Source organism: Pseudopipra pipra, chromosome 20 (assembly GCF_036250125.1).
Source record: "Pseudopipra pipra isolate bDixPip1 chromosome 20, bDixPip1.hap1, whole genome shotgun sequence".
Classification (NCBI taxonomy): Eukaryota; Metazoa; Chordata; class Aves; order Passeriformes; family Pipridae; genus Pseudopipra; species Pseudopipra pipra.
In genome coordinates this window covers 5,283,314-5,299,406 of record NC_087568.1, presented here as the reverse complement: position 1 = coordinate 5,299,406, position 16,093 = coordinate 5,283,314, and the positions used below count along the sequence as shown (strand labels likewise).

General features: G+C 40.8%; 1 protein-coding gene across 30 annotated transcripts in view; it reads right to left on the bottom strand.

The window, feature by feature from the left end:
- Positions 1 to 16,093, bottom strand: part of FNBP1 (formin binding protein 1) — a 98,163-nt gene that overhangs the window by 55,862 nt on the left and 26,208 nt on the right. For 18 of the 30 annotated variants that reach the window (XM_064676908.1, XM_064676915.1, XM_064676905.1 and 15 more), the window contains exons 2-5: positions 11,353 to 11,468; positions 6,930 to 6,986; positions 4,778 to 4,822; positions 4,272 to 4,419 (exon numbers count right to left, since the gene is read on the bottom strand). In XM_064676908.1, coding sequence (XP_064532978.1) covers positions 4,272 to 4,419; positions 4,778 to 4,822; positions 6,930 to 6,986; positions 11,353 to 11,468 — 366 coding nt within the window. The remainder of the gene's footprint in view (positions 1 to 4,271; positions 4,420 to 4,777; positions 4,823 to 6,929; positions 6,987 to 11,352; positions 11,469 to 16,093) is intronic. The other 12 variants (XM_064676916.1, XM_064676914.1, XM_064676917.1 and 9 more) reach the window with 1 other exon arrangement.

The window sequence follows — 16,093 nt, the reverse complement described above, 5'->3', positions numbered from 1 at the left end:
CAGCAGCAGTAATAAGAGGGATAGTTCATGACTCCCAAATACATTTTTAGCAAGGCTGACATGAGCAATGGCTACAGAGAGCAGCAGCTGCCAGGAGGCCATGAGTCAGACCTAGTTTGTGACCACAGATCTAAAATCAGAATTGCCCGAGGAAATAATTCTTGGATTTCTATCCAAACTGCAGCATTGAGGGGTTTCCTCAACAACAGTCGAGAGAATATATGAACCAAGTTATCTCCTGTGAAGCGTTAAGGAAAAAAAGAAAGCCAACAAACAAACTCTCAACACTTGGGCTGCATGCTTGCTCAGAAGTCCTTTTAGGTGTCACCCAAAAAGAGGGTAGAAAAACCCCCGGTGTCTAGATTTTTATTTTTTTTAATAACACAAAGTATGTTGAGTACACCTTGGCAGGCCCAGGATGTGGAGAAGCAGGTTGCCTCACCTAAAGAATCAATATGCTGCTAATCTTTGTCTCATATGGAGAATAACTGGTGTGCTTGTGAGCAAATATCACTCACAGCAACAGACCCAACTGGTGGGAGAAGAACTGAGTGTATTTCCAACCTGGAAATGCTTGGGAAATAAAGTCCAAACACTCCTCTTTGACATTACTGAGCTCACCACCTTTTCTTTTGTCGCAGATGAACAAGATTAAGACCCAATTCTGTGATACTGCAGTGCCTCCAGCTCAAACTTGACACCTTCCAGAGCTACCCCAAAAATAAGGTTTTGGTGAAATTGGGGTGGCATGAAGAATGACTGCAGAAGTATGTTCTTTCCCTGAACCACTCTGAGATGATTCCCACCTCATTTGTGTGGTTTGCTGATGAAGGTCTTCCAACAGCAAAGGAGAATTCAGTCAGAGGCATCTGCCCTCAGCAACCTCAAAAGAAAGATGGATGGGGCATAATCTCCACATATAACAGAACTGAAATTTGAGCTTTTAAGCAGCAGGGCCCTGGCTGAGTGTGAGAATTACTCACATGAGAGCATGGACACAGTAAGATCAAGAGAATACAAGAAGCTGAAGTGAGGAACTGCACTACAAAGAGTTTCACTTCACTAGGCAGCTGGGAAGAACTGAAACAGCATAAGGATTTCTCCCTCTCACATTCTCACACACACAGGGGGTGACTTCAGTGCCTGACTTCAGTGACTGTGAGGGCAAAACAACTCACCTGGTACAGTGACAACACCAATGAGAGCTACCCTATGGAAGGGGAATGCATAACATGATATAGTCTAATGCATTGATTGAACCTTTATTGCTAAAGAAATTAGAATTTCACAAAAAGAGTAGTTGCTTGATTTTTCTTACTGTTTTCTGACGATCAAAAGCCATCATGCAACAAAGTACATGATCTGTAAAAACATAAAGATAACCCAGAACTCTCCAAAGCTCCAAATCAGACCAGAAGAAAGAGGAGGTATGTCTTTTGAAGAACAGCACCAAACCACTGTGAATTTGCAAGTCATCCCCTTGTCCAACCTGCAGACTGTCCTGCCTGGTTTTCATTAGCTGCTTCTTCCCTTATTTTCACCACTAGCAACTACCCTCTATGGAAAAGACACAATAGGCAGCCATCAAATGCACCTTTCACAGCATTTGCATGCCAAATGAATTTTATCCAGCATAAAACCAATGTAAGGCTTGATACAGTAGCAGGTTCTGCACTGCTTACAGGCCAGGGGCCTGTACTTGTCAAGGAAAACCCAAGAAGTGTGATTTATTATTGTGTGATCCTGATCATCTGCTGGTGTGATTCCACTTGAACCAACAGAGCTAAATGAGCATGAAAACAGGGCAGTGCAGGCAGGCACCAGCCCCTGTGTGTTTAAAGATCACCACCCACCCTCATCTCCCATGACTCCAAATGTTGTGTATCAAAAGGGTTTCCTTTGGAAACAGAAGCTTTAAAGTCAGATGTTTTTATAGATATTAGGAAGAAATTCTTCCCTGTGAGGGTGGGGAGGCCCTGGCACAGGTTGCCCAGAGAAGCTGTGGCTGCCCCATCCCTGGAAGTGTCCAAGGCCAGGTTGGATGGGGCTTGGAGTAACCTGGGCTAGTGGAAGGTGTCCCTGCCCATGGCAGGGGGTTGGAACAAGACAATTTTTAAGATTCCTTCTAACCCAAACCAGTCTGTGATTTGCCTGACCACTTTCTGCTGAACTTGAGTTCATATTTCACACATCTATAATTCTGACATCTCTATCATTTCCATCTTCCAGGTGGGAAATTACAACAAAAAGAGCAAGGGTGCTTATCCATCTCAGTCATACGGAAATCACCGGAAATTTGTACCATTTTACAGGTATTTGGACACTTGAATGACTTCATTCAAATTATACAAGACTCGGTGGACAAGAATGTGGGTCTCCCAATTCCTGCATATGGTCCTAGCCCCAGGAGTGGGCTGACCCAAATGATTCTATGAACCTGTAGCACAACAGCTGATGGCAGAACAAGCAGGGAGCACGAGAACTCTTGCCAGCAAAATTTCTGGAAATACCAAGTCATTCATCAATTGATATCATAAAAGGTTCTGCCAAAGCAGCCGCCCTCTGTGATATTTACACAACAACCACCTTCCCCTCCTGCAGATCCCAGCATGATTGATGCTTTTACAGAATAAAGTGAGAGGCCGTGTATGAAAAATGCCTGAGGGCGGGAGCAGTTTCCTTTTCAACACCATTTGCTCATAAATGATAATCTACAGGAATCAGACAAGGATTCCTAATCCAAACAGCTTCTATTCATGTTGCAAGAACAAAACAGCCACGACTGACAACTGTTTTCTGTTAAAGGCCAATAATTATCAGCAACAGCAGGTAAATACACCATCAGTTGGGTTTTGCTGTTCCCATGCTGTTATCACTCAACCAATATTAAAATAATTTTCCTGTCATTCACCCATTACTTATATGAGCCATACTTACTACAGAAGTTTACAAACAAAACAGAAGAGCAACAGTTACTGCTCAAATTCTTCACAAGAAATATTGCAAGTCCTCTTTCATCATACTCGAAATGTCTAACAGATATTCCAATCAATTTATGTGCCCATATAATTGAAGAATTAGGTAAAAACATTAGAAATGACAGGAAAATGCCACACTAGAATGCTGGTTTTTTTGCTTTGCTCATTGTACAGATCCATGCTGAATACAAGGTCACAGAGTGGCTGAGAAAACATTCTCATCACAGCTATATGTGAAACATCCTCCCTTGCTGCTGCCAAAATATTACATCCCTGAAAGATTACACACCATTCTGCAAATTAAAGGTATGTCTATATATTCTTTTCCTCTGTTGACAGATTTATCATCCTAATACTATACTTAGGCAAAGATGGTGATTTCCAGGGCTCTGGTCCTGCACAACACTTCAACACATGCCTGATGTATAGTGGGACTATTTATAAATGCACAAGTTCTGCAGGAGTATTTTTGCACTTTCTAGAATAGACCAACAGTTTGGAAATGAAATATAATGCCCTCATACTCCCTTTGCACTTTGCTTAGTCATTGTATACCTGTGCTATGAGTACTTGTAACAAAAATGCTTAGAATCACTATTTTATGCCCACATATCCAGGGGATAAAAGAGTTCAAGGCAAGGAAGGAAATCACATCTCAACTATCTGCCTTTCAGAGCTGGTGATGTGCAAATTAATCAGCTTTGAACATTCACTGTAGCAGGCAAATAAGTTTCTAAAGTACTAGTTAAAATAGAGCACTAACATAAAGCTGCTAATTCTACCAGTCTTGAAGGACAACAGGTTGAAAACCAGATTCCCCATCCTCATCAAACAAGACAGATCCCATATTTCTCATTAGAGTAATTTTTTACAACGCCCTGTTGACCAGATCTGGCTGAGAAGCAGGAAAATATGACCCAAAATCCAAATAATTCTTTCAATCAGCCTCAGTAGTACAGTTCCTACTATATTATTTCAGGCTTTACACAGTGCTACTGGCCTCTTCCCTGAGCAAGCTTTTGGCTAACTGAGCCTTAAGCACAGATGGGCCTCTGACCTTATGTAGCAGGGATTCTCCTCAAGGCATTGCTGTCTGATTTTATAACATTCGATTCCAATGGTTCAGTGACTTGGCCCGGGCACATAACCCACTTCTTCAGTGCTTGGTTCACCAGCAAAGCTCATGTTTATTATCTACAGATAAATTTTACTTACCATTGAACTCCACTACCACTAATTATCTGTCTCAAACAGCAATTAGATGTGAATAATAAATAAAAAAGGCTCAATTACCGATTTCCTCTCTTGTTTCAGCTCCTGCACATAGCGTGTTAACTCCCCAGTGATGAGAGAGGTCATGTTCTCTGAGATGACCTCGTGCTGTCCAGCATAGTCATTCATTTCATTTAAAGTGGCTAGGAAGGCTCTAGTTGACGTGTACCTGCAAAGGACAAAAATGCATTTTTACTTTTAGTCCCTCCCTTTTCACACAGACACACTGCAAAGGGAGGTGGGATCCCCCTTAAGCATTTAGTGAGACTGACTATGAATTAGCACGGATTCTCTGGAAGGAATTTCTCCAAAGGAAGCCTATCCCACACACTGACAGTTGTCTGATAAATCTATCTTGACTTAGACAGTTTGACACTGGCTCTTAAAATATCACCACTTTAGAGTGCCACGTTCTTTATCAGCACAGCTCTGGGACTTGAGCATTCTAATCTCTATTCACCAAACATTTCTAGTTATACTCTTTCAAGTCCTACAATTCAGTGCACAGAGGCATCAGTATATCCTACCTGGCAAAATCCTGTCTAAGCAAGCAAAATTTTGGCCAGCATAGCCTAGAAGAGAAAGTTTTTCATAGTGTAAATTAAATTTAAATCAGCTACAGTTTATAAAGTTTTCAAAGAAGCAGTGAGTTTACTAACCAGGTGTTCATTGCCAACCCATATTTTTAGTACCTTCCATTATTTTATATTAAAAATAAACCTTGTAATGTCCTATACAGCATTCCATGTATTATTAAAAGGAAGAAACAAACATCTGTGCACACAAGAAACAGCAGATTATGTCACTGGTATATTCAGCCCAGTGCCAACAGAGCTGCATTTAAATACCCCATCTGGCTGTGCCCAGCAGCAAGACACTGGTACATTCCAGAAAAGCTATTTTTTATTATTATTATTATTATTATTATTATTATTATTATTATTATTATTATTATTATTATTATTATTATTATTATTATTATTTAGTAGTGGCCTGCACTGATAACATCACCTAAAGGTGAAAAATCAAAGAGGAGATATTTAGAGAACATAAAGAGGAGTGGTACAAGGAGAAATGAAAAAGGCATCCGGAAAAAAAAAATCCAGAATAAACTTAAAAAAGAGACTTAAAATAAAGTCCAGTACAAGCAACAACATTCACAGTCAAGCTGTGAAATAAGAGAAATCCCAGTTGCAAAACAAAAAGGAGGATCAAATCCTCAGAACTACAGACTGACAATAAGCTTGAAAATGGATAATTTTTAGCCAGGCTTGTCTCAAAGCAGCGTCTGAGGCTCCCAAAGGTCACATGACAAATCCCCAGACATTGTTTTGAGACATGGAGAAACTACACTGAGGTGAACACTACATTTACAAAGGGCAAAGGACACACAGGATCCTCTGTGCCACATCACATAGAATCATTTAGCTCCAATATTCTTCTCCAGCTATGAAAGATGTGTCAAAAAACGTTGTAGTAAACTCAAAATACCCATTTATGGTAGAGCTGTCCAAAGGCAGATTTATCCCTAATCCTGGGTACAGACCAAAGCAGCCACTGTGCTGGTAACATAAGCTTCCTTGTGTAAATACCAATATCTCAGGAAACAATGGCATAAATTAACTGATTCCCAAACAATGTTACTAAAAATAAATTAAAAAGCAAATAAAAAGTCTGTTATCTCTCTTAAACAAGACACTGGAGTAGCCCCATACAGAGCAGCTTGGGGGTCTGACCCAAAAATCTAAATTAATATAATCATGCAGTTGGATCTATATCCAAAGTAATTTGAAATGTTTCAAATTTCAAGGTCAAGGGTTTGAGGCTCCTGCTGGGCTCTCCAGAGGCAGAGCAGCCTCCTGCAATCCCAGGCTGAGGGTCAGACCCTGCCGTGCCTTCCTTCAAAGCTGCATTACAACACTCCGAGGTTGAGAAACCCCAGAGCCACAGTGCTCCAAGGAAAAAGGTTCTCACTCTGGCTTACAGCCTCTCTGTTGGGAAGGTCTTCTTCTAGAAAGTTCTCCTTAAAGAATGTCTTTATTTTCATCAAGGGCAGGAGTGTTCTTAACAACACAGTCTATCAGGTGACTCAACAGCGGACAGGTGAGGCTGTGCAACACCCTTCAACAGCAGCACGTCGTGTGTCCATCCATCCCAGGACACTGGGAGTAAAAACTATATCCTTCACCCTGCTCTGCAAGCCTGCTGCACCACCGTGGTGTTAGAACATTATCCCTTTAGTAAGTTACTAATCTGTGTTGTCAGCCCGTTCGAGTAATTTAATGCTTAGGGAGACTGCTAAAGTTTCATGCTAAAATTAACAACTGTTTCTGTTCCTGCTGAAAGCAGATATGAATTTGGACGTTCACTTCAAAGAGCCAGGATCAGTCTGGCTTAAAGTTTTTAAGGCACATTAACAAAAAATGAAACAAAAGCCCCAAACCAGGCATCCAGAAACTGTTACATCTAAAGGGAACTGAGTAGTTACAGATCAAATCCACACTCTGAAGATCCACTCCTTAGTATCTACCACATAAGGCTGTTTCTGCATCTATGACTTCTATATTTTTTACATTTGACTTTAAAATCTTTGCCTCACAAGCCAAATCTTAATTGATGACCCAAACTTCTCCCCTTCCTCCATCAACATGCTCACCCAGCAGTGGATCATGACCATACCTGTATTCCTCCTCTTCTTTGGAGTTCTTTTTGGGTTGGTATTTCTTTGAAAGATTCCTAAAATCAAAAATACAGATAATTAAATTTTAAAATATCTCTTAAAATTTACTGGGTAAGCTTTGCATTCTGTGGGGACTTCAGTTTTTATCTGCAGTGACCTGACACCTTTCCAGAAGTACGAATGAAATCAGGCTTTGATTGTGTCATAGCAACACCCAAAGAAAGGGTTCACAGTGCCCCAGGTTTGCCTGCCTTTAGCAGGATGATTAGAAGGAAATGAAGAACCTTCATAAAGCTGTGGGAAGCTGCACTGAGATGGCAAAAGGGGGATCATTTTATGATTATCAACTAATGCTGGGGGAAGTGTGAAATTTGATTATCCCAATTAGCACAGATGATTGCATCTCATTACCCCACAGCCAGTTAATGATTTAATTTTAAAATACCAATATGCCCTTCAAGTGATTGTAGCTTGAATGAGAAACCTGAACATCACTGTTAGCACATCTGACTGTGATTACATGGTTTTCATTGCCCTGCAAACCCCTCAGTGGCAGCAAATCCAGGGTTTCATGAAGGAGTGCTGCCCACCTGACCCTCACCTTGCTGATGCTCACAGCTCAGCTTTACCATCCATATTGCACTGCAGCACAACACAACCCCCTGCACCCTTCAACCAGTGCTCACCAGAGAGCTGACAAATCTTACTCAGCAATTTTAAAGCCTTTTCAGTGCTCCTGTGTCCTAAACTCAGCCCTACTACAATGTTCCTCCTGGCAGCCTCTCGCCCTATTGTGAAAGGGAAGCCATTTGTTTCAGCTTTACAAGGTTGTTTCAACAATTAAAAGCAGAATACAAGGAGCATTGGTGGAATCACTGAAGGAGGACCATGTTTCGATGACTTATCCATTCCAAACTCTTTGGAGGCCTCCCAGAACACATTTAGTTGTAAAGAAACTTCTTTTTCAGAGGTGTAACCCATTCCCTGTTGATGCTGGTCTTACTGATGAGTGGGAGAGAGCAGGGCCTCTCATCTCACATTTCTTATTCCTTTTGTTCTCCTTGAGGAATTAAGGAGCATCTGCCCAAACAGAGGAGTAGCCAGAACCCTGGCAGATTTGCACAGACAAACATGTGTTCCTCAAAATTTAAGTATCCCAACTGGAAGGAATCCAAATGAGGATCTCCCTTCCAGTCTCTGCCTTCTCTCACAGATCATGCTCTGAGAAAACAAACTTTTCTCTAGTTCTGCAGGCAGCAGCTTCCACCAAACACCACCAGCATGGGAAGAATTCTGCAAACTGTCCTGCATGATGACAGTAAATCTTACATCACCCTTTGCATACCACAGGAATGCCTCCCTCCATGCACCTGCTGGAAGAGGAAAGGAAAAACCACAAGGAAACATGCACTAATAAGGCATTTTCACACACAGTCACTACTCCATCTCCCTGCACTGTCACACTGCCCAATTAACTCTGACATACACAGCTACTGGCTTCTTGTGGATCTTTAAAGGTGCAGAAATGCTACAGAGCTGAGGGAAAAAAAAATCTAGTCTGCTTTCATGGAAAAAAACCCACCACCACTTAACAAGGATTAGCATCTGGGTTAAATGCTTTATTACTTCCTATGCACTTTATACAACACCTAAATAAAATCTATATATTTGAGTTTTATCCCCCTTTTCTAAAATCAAAAATAAATGTAGGATTTTAACCACGATATACATCAAAAAAACCAAAAATTATTCTGAATCCAGAAGTATTGCAAAAGTTCAGCAACAGTGCAATGTCATGACCCACACTCCAGCACTTCCCATGTTCGAGCTCATGAAGCAGTGAGAAGTTCAGTGCCAACAGTGACTAAAGAGGGAACTAACACATAATAACAAAGAGCAGCAGTAAAACACCAGTTCTGGAAAGATTCTGTGCTACCCTTTGTACCTGTCTCCATGAGTGTTTCTATTTGCCTTTCACTCTACATCATTTTCTCCTGCCTTTCCAGCTTGTTTCTCTGCTCCCTTATTTCAACTTGTCTGACATCTTCCTCTCTCTCTCTCTCACATTTGTCACCCATCAGATTCTCAGATTATCCTGATACCTTAAGCATTTTTTCCAACACATCTTCCTCCAGGCTGTGTATCCATCATCACATTAGGCAAGGGTTTTGACATCCTTTGTGATGCTTCAGCTGTGTGTGCTGTAAGGGAAGTGGTGACTCGGGAAGGAGGACAAGGAAACACCACCCCAGCACTCAGAGCACAGCATCCAGCACATCAATTACATCCATATTTGCAGGATTATAAAGAGGAAGCAAAGTAGCACTTTTAAATAAAAGCCAATTAAACTTTAATGGATGACCAGGCTGAGATGTAGACAGTCAAAGAGGAAAAACAACTATTTAGGGAGCCCAGGGACTGAGCAGAAAACACAAGTTTCAGAGAAGAAAATAAATTTCAGCAGCTTCCCTTACACTATAAATAAAATTTTGAGTTCAATACACATGAGTAGCCTGAGTTAACTTGTTCCTTTTTAATAGTATCTTCTGTATATTATGACATGCAGTGATGTGCTGCAGCCCTTCTGCATCAAATGGATGTGGTACAAGAAAGGTTTGCACCAGGCTCAAGGAGACTTATTAAATAAAAGCAGATGCATGATTTATTATTCTTTCTTAATGTCCAGCACTGTTTTACCTCAATATTTGACAAGTCTACATTCTTGTTTTTTTCTTTTATACCTCTAACTTCTCAGATGCCTCCAAGCAGCCCTGTGTTTAAGAGCTCCTCAGGGACAGATGTATTTGTCCTCAAACCATAAAAATACAGAGAGGCAAGAAACAAACAGACCAGGTTTGTTTTGGAAGTCTAGGACAGAATAAGATATAAAACTCAGGAACTCATAGTTTCTAGATGGTGACAGGTAAAACCATCTTTCACTTCCCTTTAACATTTTGTTTGTGTGTTCATTTTCATAACGATGCTCTTTACACCTGAAATTTGTCGTCCTAAGAAACCCAGTGAGTCTGGCAGGAGACTGTTCATAAGACAGGCCAGCTCACACAGATACTCTGCTGGGGTTTCCCAGTCCACTCACACTCTCTTTTCTTCCAGCTCATTTTGCCTGTGTAATTCAATCTCTGCTCATCTCCATAGGATGTGAGCAATTTGTTCCTGCACGAGTCATCTTCTATTTCCTGCCTGTCTATAACAGAAACCCTGGGGAAGCCTCGTGGCGCTCCCCTGGGAGAGCACATCCCCATCAAGGCAGGGATTTATCAACTACCAGCTCCTCCTAAATCACAGGCCATTGTGCATCTCTAACCCACTTGAACACCAGCAAATTCTGGGTGATTTTTTTTCTTTCAAATAGACACTGTGCTTTAGATCTACGCAGACAAACTGAAAGCTCGGATCCCCATCTCTTTAAACGCTGAGAAGATGGAAGGAGTTCTAATATGTATTATCATCATGCAAATTAACTAAAAAAAAAAAAGTTGTGGATTTACTGGAGGTGTTAGGAAGAATTATTCCTGCTCTCCCCTCCCCAGTTAGCTCCACCACTTCCCAGTTTATCACTAAAAGTAGTGGCTACCAACAGTGTTGCCCCACAGCCCCTCAGCAGCAGCAGGACTTGCCTTGTGTGTTGCTGTCCCTTCTAAACCCTGATCACCTCTCAGTTTTTATTACCTTGCTGGGAAAAGCAGGGTAAAATCTGCTCCCTGTGGGAGGGTTCTTAGCACCCCTTCCCCATTTACACTGGATCTGACCTCAAGGAATAGGTTTTCTGTCTGGTTCACACACACTCGTCTCTACTGACAACCTGATGGTCGAACCAGACATGTAGAAAGTACTTTGCAGGAATTATTTGAGATAAATTCACAAAGATCTCTGCTCTGTTTAGGAGACACCTCACAAGACCTATGGCAAGATTACAAGGCTATAATTCAAACCTCAGGCTGCAACCTGGTTAACTCCAGAGACAAATCTTCCAAGGGCTGGGTCTGACTTTCTGACCTGCAGTTTCTCCTACGCCTGTCTGAGTAAAAGAAAACCTAAACTTTGCCTAACAAGTGATCATTGTTCTCCTGAATTCTTAAACCCTTCAGCATTTACACACAGCAGCCCTAATTTCATGGAAAATATTACAATGCTGCCTCAAAGCCTGAGCCATTAATCATGCATAAATCGTGAGTAAGCCCCAGTGTGCTATGCAGTCACCTAAATAACCCTTCTTTCTGCAGAGCAGAGATAATAAAATAGTATCTTAAATGAACTTTTGCTTTCCAATCTCTAAATCAAAGCTATTTTCTGAAAGCCATTATTATAAACCAAATCACCACTATCACAGCAAACTTAAGAGTTGATTACAGGCTCTGAACAGATGCAACTCTAAGTCCAGAACTTTACATATCAACTTACCTAAGCTGCTTTGCATAGCTGAGTTCAATCTCTGTTCTTTCTTTTACAAACTTGATGTACTTTTCCAGAACATCAATACCCCACTGCGTGTGTTTTTCTAAGTTGTCAAACTGGTCCTGCAATGAATCATAAAAAAAAAATAGTTTAGTCTCATTGAACATAGATAACTAAAAATAATACACAAGGTATTGCCATACAGAAAGTGTTAATAATATTTTCCATCACCACAGACATATTTTGTAGCTACACAGGTTTTTAAATCGATGGAAATCTGTATTTTAACATGAGATCCATTCAATAACATTCTTCCTTCCTCATTTCTGAATCAGTTTCATTCCAGAAATCCTGGCATTTCTACTAAATACCATCTTCTAATATAAAGACATACTTAGGCAAAGGATAAGAAATAGATACTCTCGGTAGTATTTTATTTTACTCTGAAGAATTAAAGCACTTCCATGAATTTGAGGTCTACTTTCAATTAATAATTCTTATCTTAGTCTGAGAAATATAGACTTGAGCTTTGTCAGTGTTATTAAAATATCATTTAGAAAGCTAATAATCTTTTTACAAAACAGACTTTAATTCCCCTACAGTTTGTTTTGTTCTAAAACAGAACACATGCTAACAAATGATGCCCCCAAAAAATGACACTAGCTATATTTTCAGTAAGTTTTCTCATCTACCTCCATTTATACACAGATGCTACTTTGTTCTTCAAATATTGTTGCCCTCCAGAACAGTCACACATGTTTTCAATAAAATCAAGAAGGTTTCACAAGTCAGTCTGGGATTTGCAAATGCCAAGAGAAATTAAGCAACTCTAAATCCAAATTAGTTATCCGAGACAGTTTATTACTATCTTCAGATTGAACCTATAATTACCTCATTTTTCAAAATTTGCCTACTTCAACAACACTCAAATTCCACAGTCATCCATTCCACACAATTTTGTAGAAGTTAATGTTTCTACAAGATTTGAAATATAATTTCAAACTGTGATTCTGAATACTTATCCTGACAGAAACAGTGTAAAATAAACAAGGGCTTTAATATCAGCCTATTTATTAGGCATCAGGTTCCACTATGGTTTAAATGGAATAGAGAGAGTAAGTTTGTACATCTGCAGCACAAAGGTAGATTTACCAAAAGGTTCTGACACAAGTGATGTTTCCCTGCAAAATTTTGGCTTTGTGACTCAGTTTGCAGAGGTATCACTGACTTATCAGAGCAATAAAAGCCCATTTCCTTAGACACACAGAGCAGAAAAATAACAGAATGCTACAACAAAGCCTTAGTTTTTGATTATGCTGCTTTAATCAAACACCACTTTCTGCTCTGTGGCACATTTGGCAGTGACAGTGTTACACACTGGTGGCAAGAGAGATTCTGCCAGCATTGAACACAGGAGCTAATAAAGAAAAATAAACCTGCTAACAAAACTGCTTTAAATAATTTGAATTGGAGAAACAGAAACCATATTAGAGGAAATCTGCAAAACCCTACCAAGAAGCAAGTTAAAGCAGCAGGTAAATACCCATGGAATAGGACACACAGGGTTTGTGCATCTGTGTATTTGCTCTGGTTTAGCATAAGGTACTATTTCAAACCAAGTCAGCCAAGCCAGACCAAGCTTCAGTCTAAATTATGTCTGTTTTAGTCAATTAAAGAGGCACTCGTGGCAGAACAGCAAAAGGGCAATAGTATAAAGTTACAAAAATCTTAAAGAACTTCTGAGCCTTGCACTCCAAGAACTATGACAAAATGGTTAAGTGTGACTGAAGAAAAAAAATGTAAACTACACAGAATAAAAGCCTGACTTGCAGCTACATAAATCACCTTGAACCAATGTAACATCAGTCACTCAGAAAGAGGATGTAGGTATTCTGCAGAAAGGGAAGACATTGACCAAACCAGTGCATATTTGTGTATATACAAATCTTTATTTCAGACAGTTTCACAGCTGGGGAGAAGACAAAGTCATGGGTAACATGATGGATCTCTCCTCAAATCAGGCAGGAACACAATGTGCTGCCTGGGGTACAATACAGCACAACAAGGCACCTTCTGCTCTGCTTCAAACATACAACCTCTCCAGCTCTGGGATTGCACCAGTGTCAGGAGAGCAGTGCAAACATGGCCTCTTTAAGGTTTCTGATAAAAAGGTCTTCCAGCTCTCCCACACCCTACTCCTCCACAATCTACATTATTTAACATAAATACATGCATATAAAATAAATACCCCACGGGCCAGTCCATTACTCACAAGTTTAGATGCATTCACACACTCCTGACTTTGAGAAGGGAAAACTCAGGGAGGGAAATTCACTCCCTAATCCCTGTAAGCAAATTAACCACCATCATCAGATTTATCAGACTTGTACTAAGGAACTAACTTATTATCCTACTGTAACCCCGTCCAAAGAGGAAAGGTCAAGGTTTCCCACCAGAAGGAATGCCTTTCAAGGAAATCCTGCCCTTCAAGGTAATCCAGACTGCTGACTGCACAGGAAGATGGAGCAGGTTCACCCTGAAAAGGCAACCTTGGTGGTGGCTTGTCCAAACCTCCCACCATCACCACCCTGAATCAATTCTCAGAGCATCATTTAGATCAGAGTTTGAATAAAGATCCAAAAATGCCTCCAGGTAACTGCCTCAGTGTGGGCTGTTATCCCACACAGGGACCTGCTGGACTGTTTCAGAGGCCTTGCAATGTCAAGTTTGGCAAAAGACAACTCCCTGAGGAGCACTGTAAGGGGAACACATCGTGGTGCCACTGTCACAGAGACCAACCAGGGGAAGATGCTAAATTTCTATTTATAAAGTGAGCTGAGACATTTGCCCCATGCCAAGCTTTAAGAAGAAGAACCTCAACAAGATAAAGTACAAACCCTGCCCTCCACAAGGCAAGGGGAAGTTTAGCTCTCTGCAGATTTGCTGAAGAGAAGACTTTCTGTTCTTTTCCGGGCATGGAACAGTGTTGGCCCAAGTGCCATTTCACTCAGCAGCCAACGCCCCAAAACACTGTGTTACTCTGGGGTCATGCATTCCATTATTCCTTCTCTTTGCTGTGTTCCTTGAGGAGGGAAAAAAGTCAGTAAAATTGGCGACACTTTTGAGCATGAAACTCCAAAGGAAGGACAAGGCAGCCAGAGGGACCCCACACAGACAGTCCTCCTGATTCCATGGATGTGCTCAGCAGCCTGAAGGTAGGCAAAGGCTCTGAGCTACAGCTAATGAATCACACAGATGACAGAGTACACAAAAATGTGTTGATCATACAGCATAACCTTTAATTCATGGAATCCCAAAGTCCAGGGAGACAAGCAATCAATGCAAACACAGGATCTCTAAAAAGAAGATTTTTTTGAGAGTAGTTAACAACCATATCATGCTTTCAAATAATCAATAGTGAAAAGACTTCTTAAAAATTTATCTACTTTCTACAAGGTTCAATACCAAAATGCATTATCACATGGAAACTGAAGAGTTAAAAAAATCTCAATTATTCTGGAGTCTAACAAGAACAGCAAGTGGTTTCAGCACAAAGTGCACCAGCCCTGCCAGTGATGGTTTAGCAGCTGAAGGTTTTAGTTACTGCAGGTTTGCAGGTTCAGCCATCAGCTGGAAGAGGGCTCAGGTGCCTCCATGAGCTGCTGTTTCAACATACAAACTCTCCTCTGTTCATTTTTTGCAGCCTCCTCACCCTTCCAGTTAGGGAGAACATTAGAAGACAATAAATTCCACAGGGCTTTAGCATTCGAGAAAAGAAAGAAAACAAGGCAAGAAGCATGATGCAATGTTCAGTAAAAATGCTCCCTCCAGACCACAGTGAGGGGGAAACAAAAGGTCACACTGCACCTGTTTTCTCCGAAAAGGAAACACCAAAACATTTTCTAGAAGCATTCACTACTTTCTTTTGGCTCAGAGACTGGTTCACACCTAAGAACACTGAGCAAAATACTGCACTGACAGTGTGTTGTGTATCACAGCAGGCTCCCCCCACTACTTTCATAGTACTATGTCCTTCCAACCTGCCAAATCTCATCTCCTCCCAATTTCAGGTCCCTGTACTTACTGTGATATCAGCTTACTAAAAAGAACAGACTCCTAATTGACAATCAAGATGTGCACGTAATTAAACTACTTGTACAGCTGTAACTTATCCCCCCTTCATCAGATTCCACCTGCTTCCCAATGCCAGCAACCTGTGCCAGTCCAAACACTTCCCCAGGTGATGGAGGAGCTGGAATACAGGAGCTGACCCCCCTGACTCACACAGGTGGGAAAGCAGAGCCTCTGCAATGAGCTGCTTCAAACAAAGAGCATCTTCCTAGTTTTTCAGAGCTCAACACATTCTTGAGCACACACACAAAAACTGAAGCTCAACAGAGGAAAGTAGAACTTTAGTCATTAACTTGAGTGGGAATTTGACATCCAAGTACCCAGAATGCTTTGAATATTTTAACCCCAAGGCAAAGAGTGTTTCTAACTTCATTTCTGTTTCCATTAATTCTCTCCCAGTACTTTTACTGCTGCCCAAATAACCTCACATCCATGCATTCCTTCTGAAATTCGGCTGCATGCTTGTTACCCTGACAATGCTTAAAATGGAAATAGTGCTGCCTATTTGCTTTGCTTCATTTTAATGGTTACTTTAAGCTGTCAAATCCCCTCACATCTCAACTGCTCTCCTGAAGTCACATTCCCCAGCTAGGCAAAGTATTTTGGGAAGAGGAAA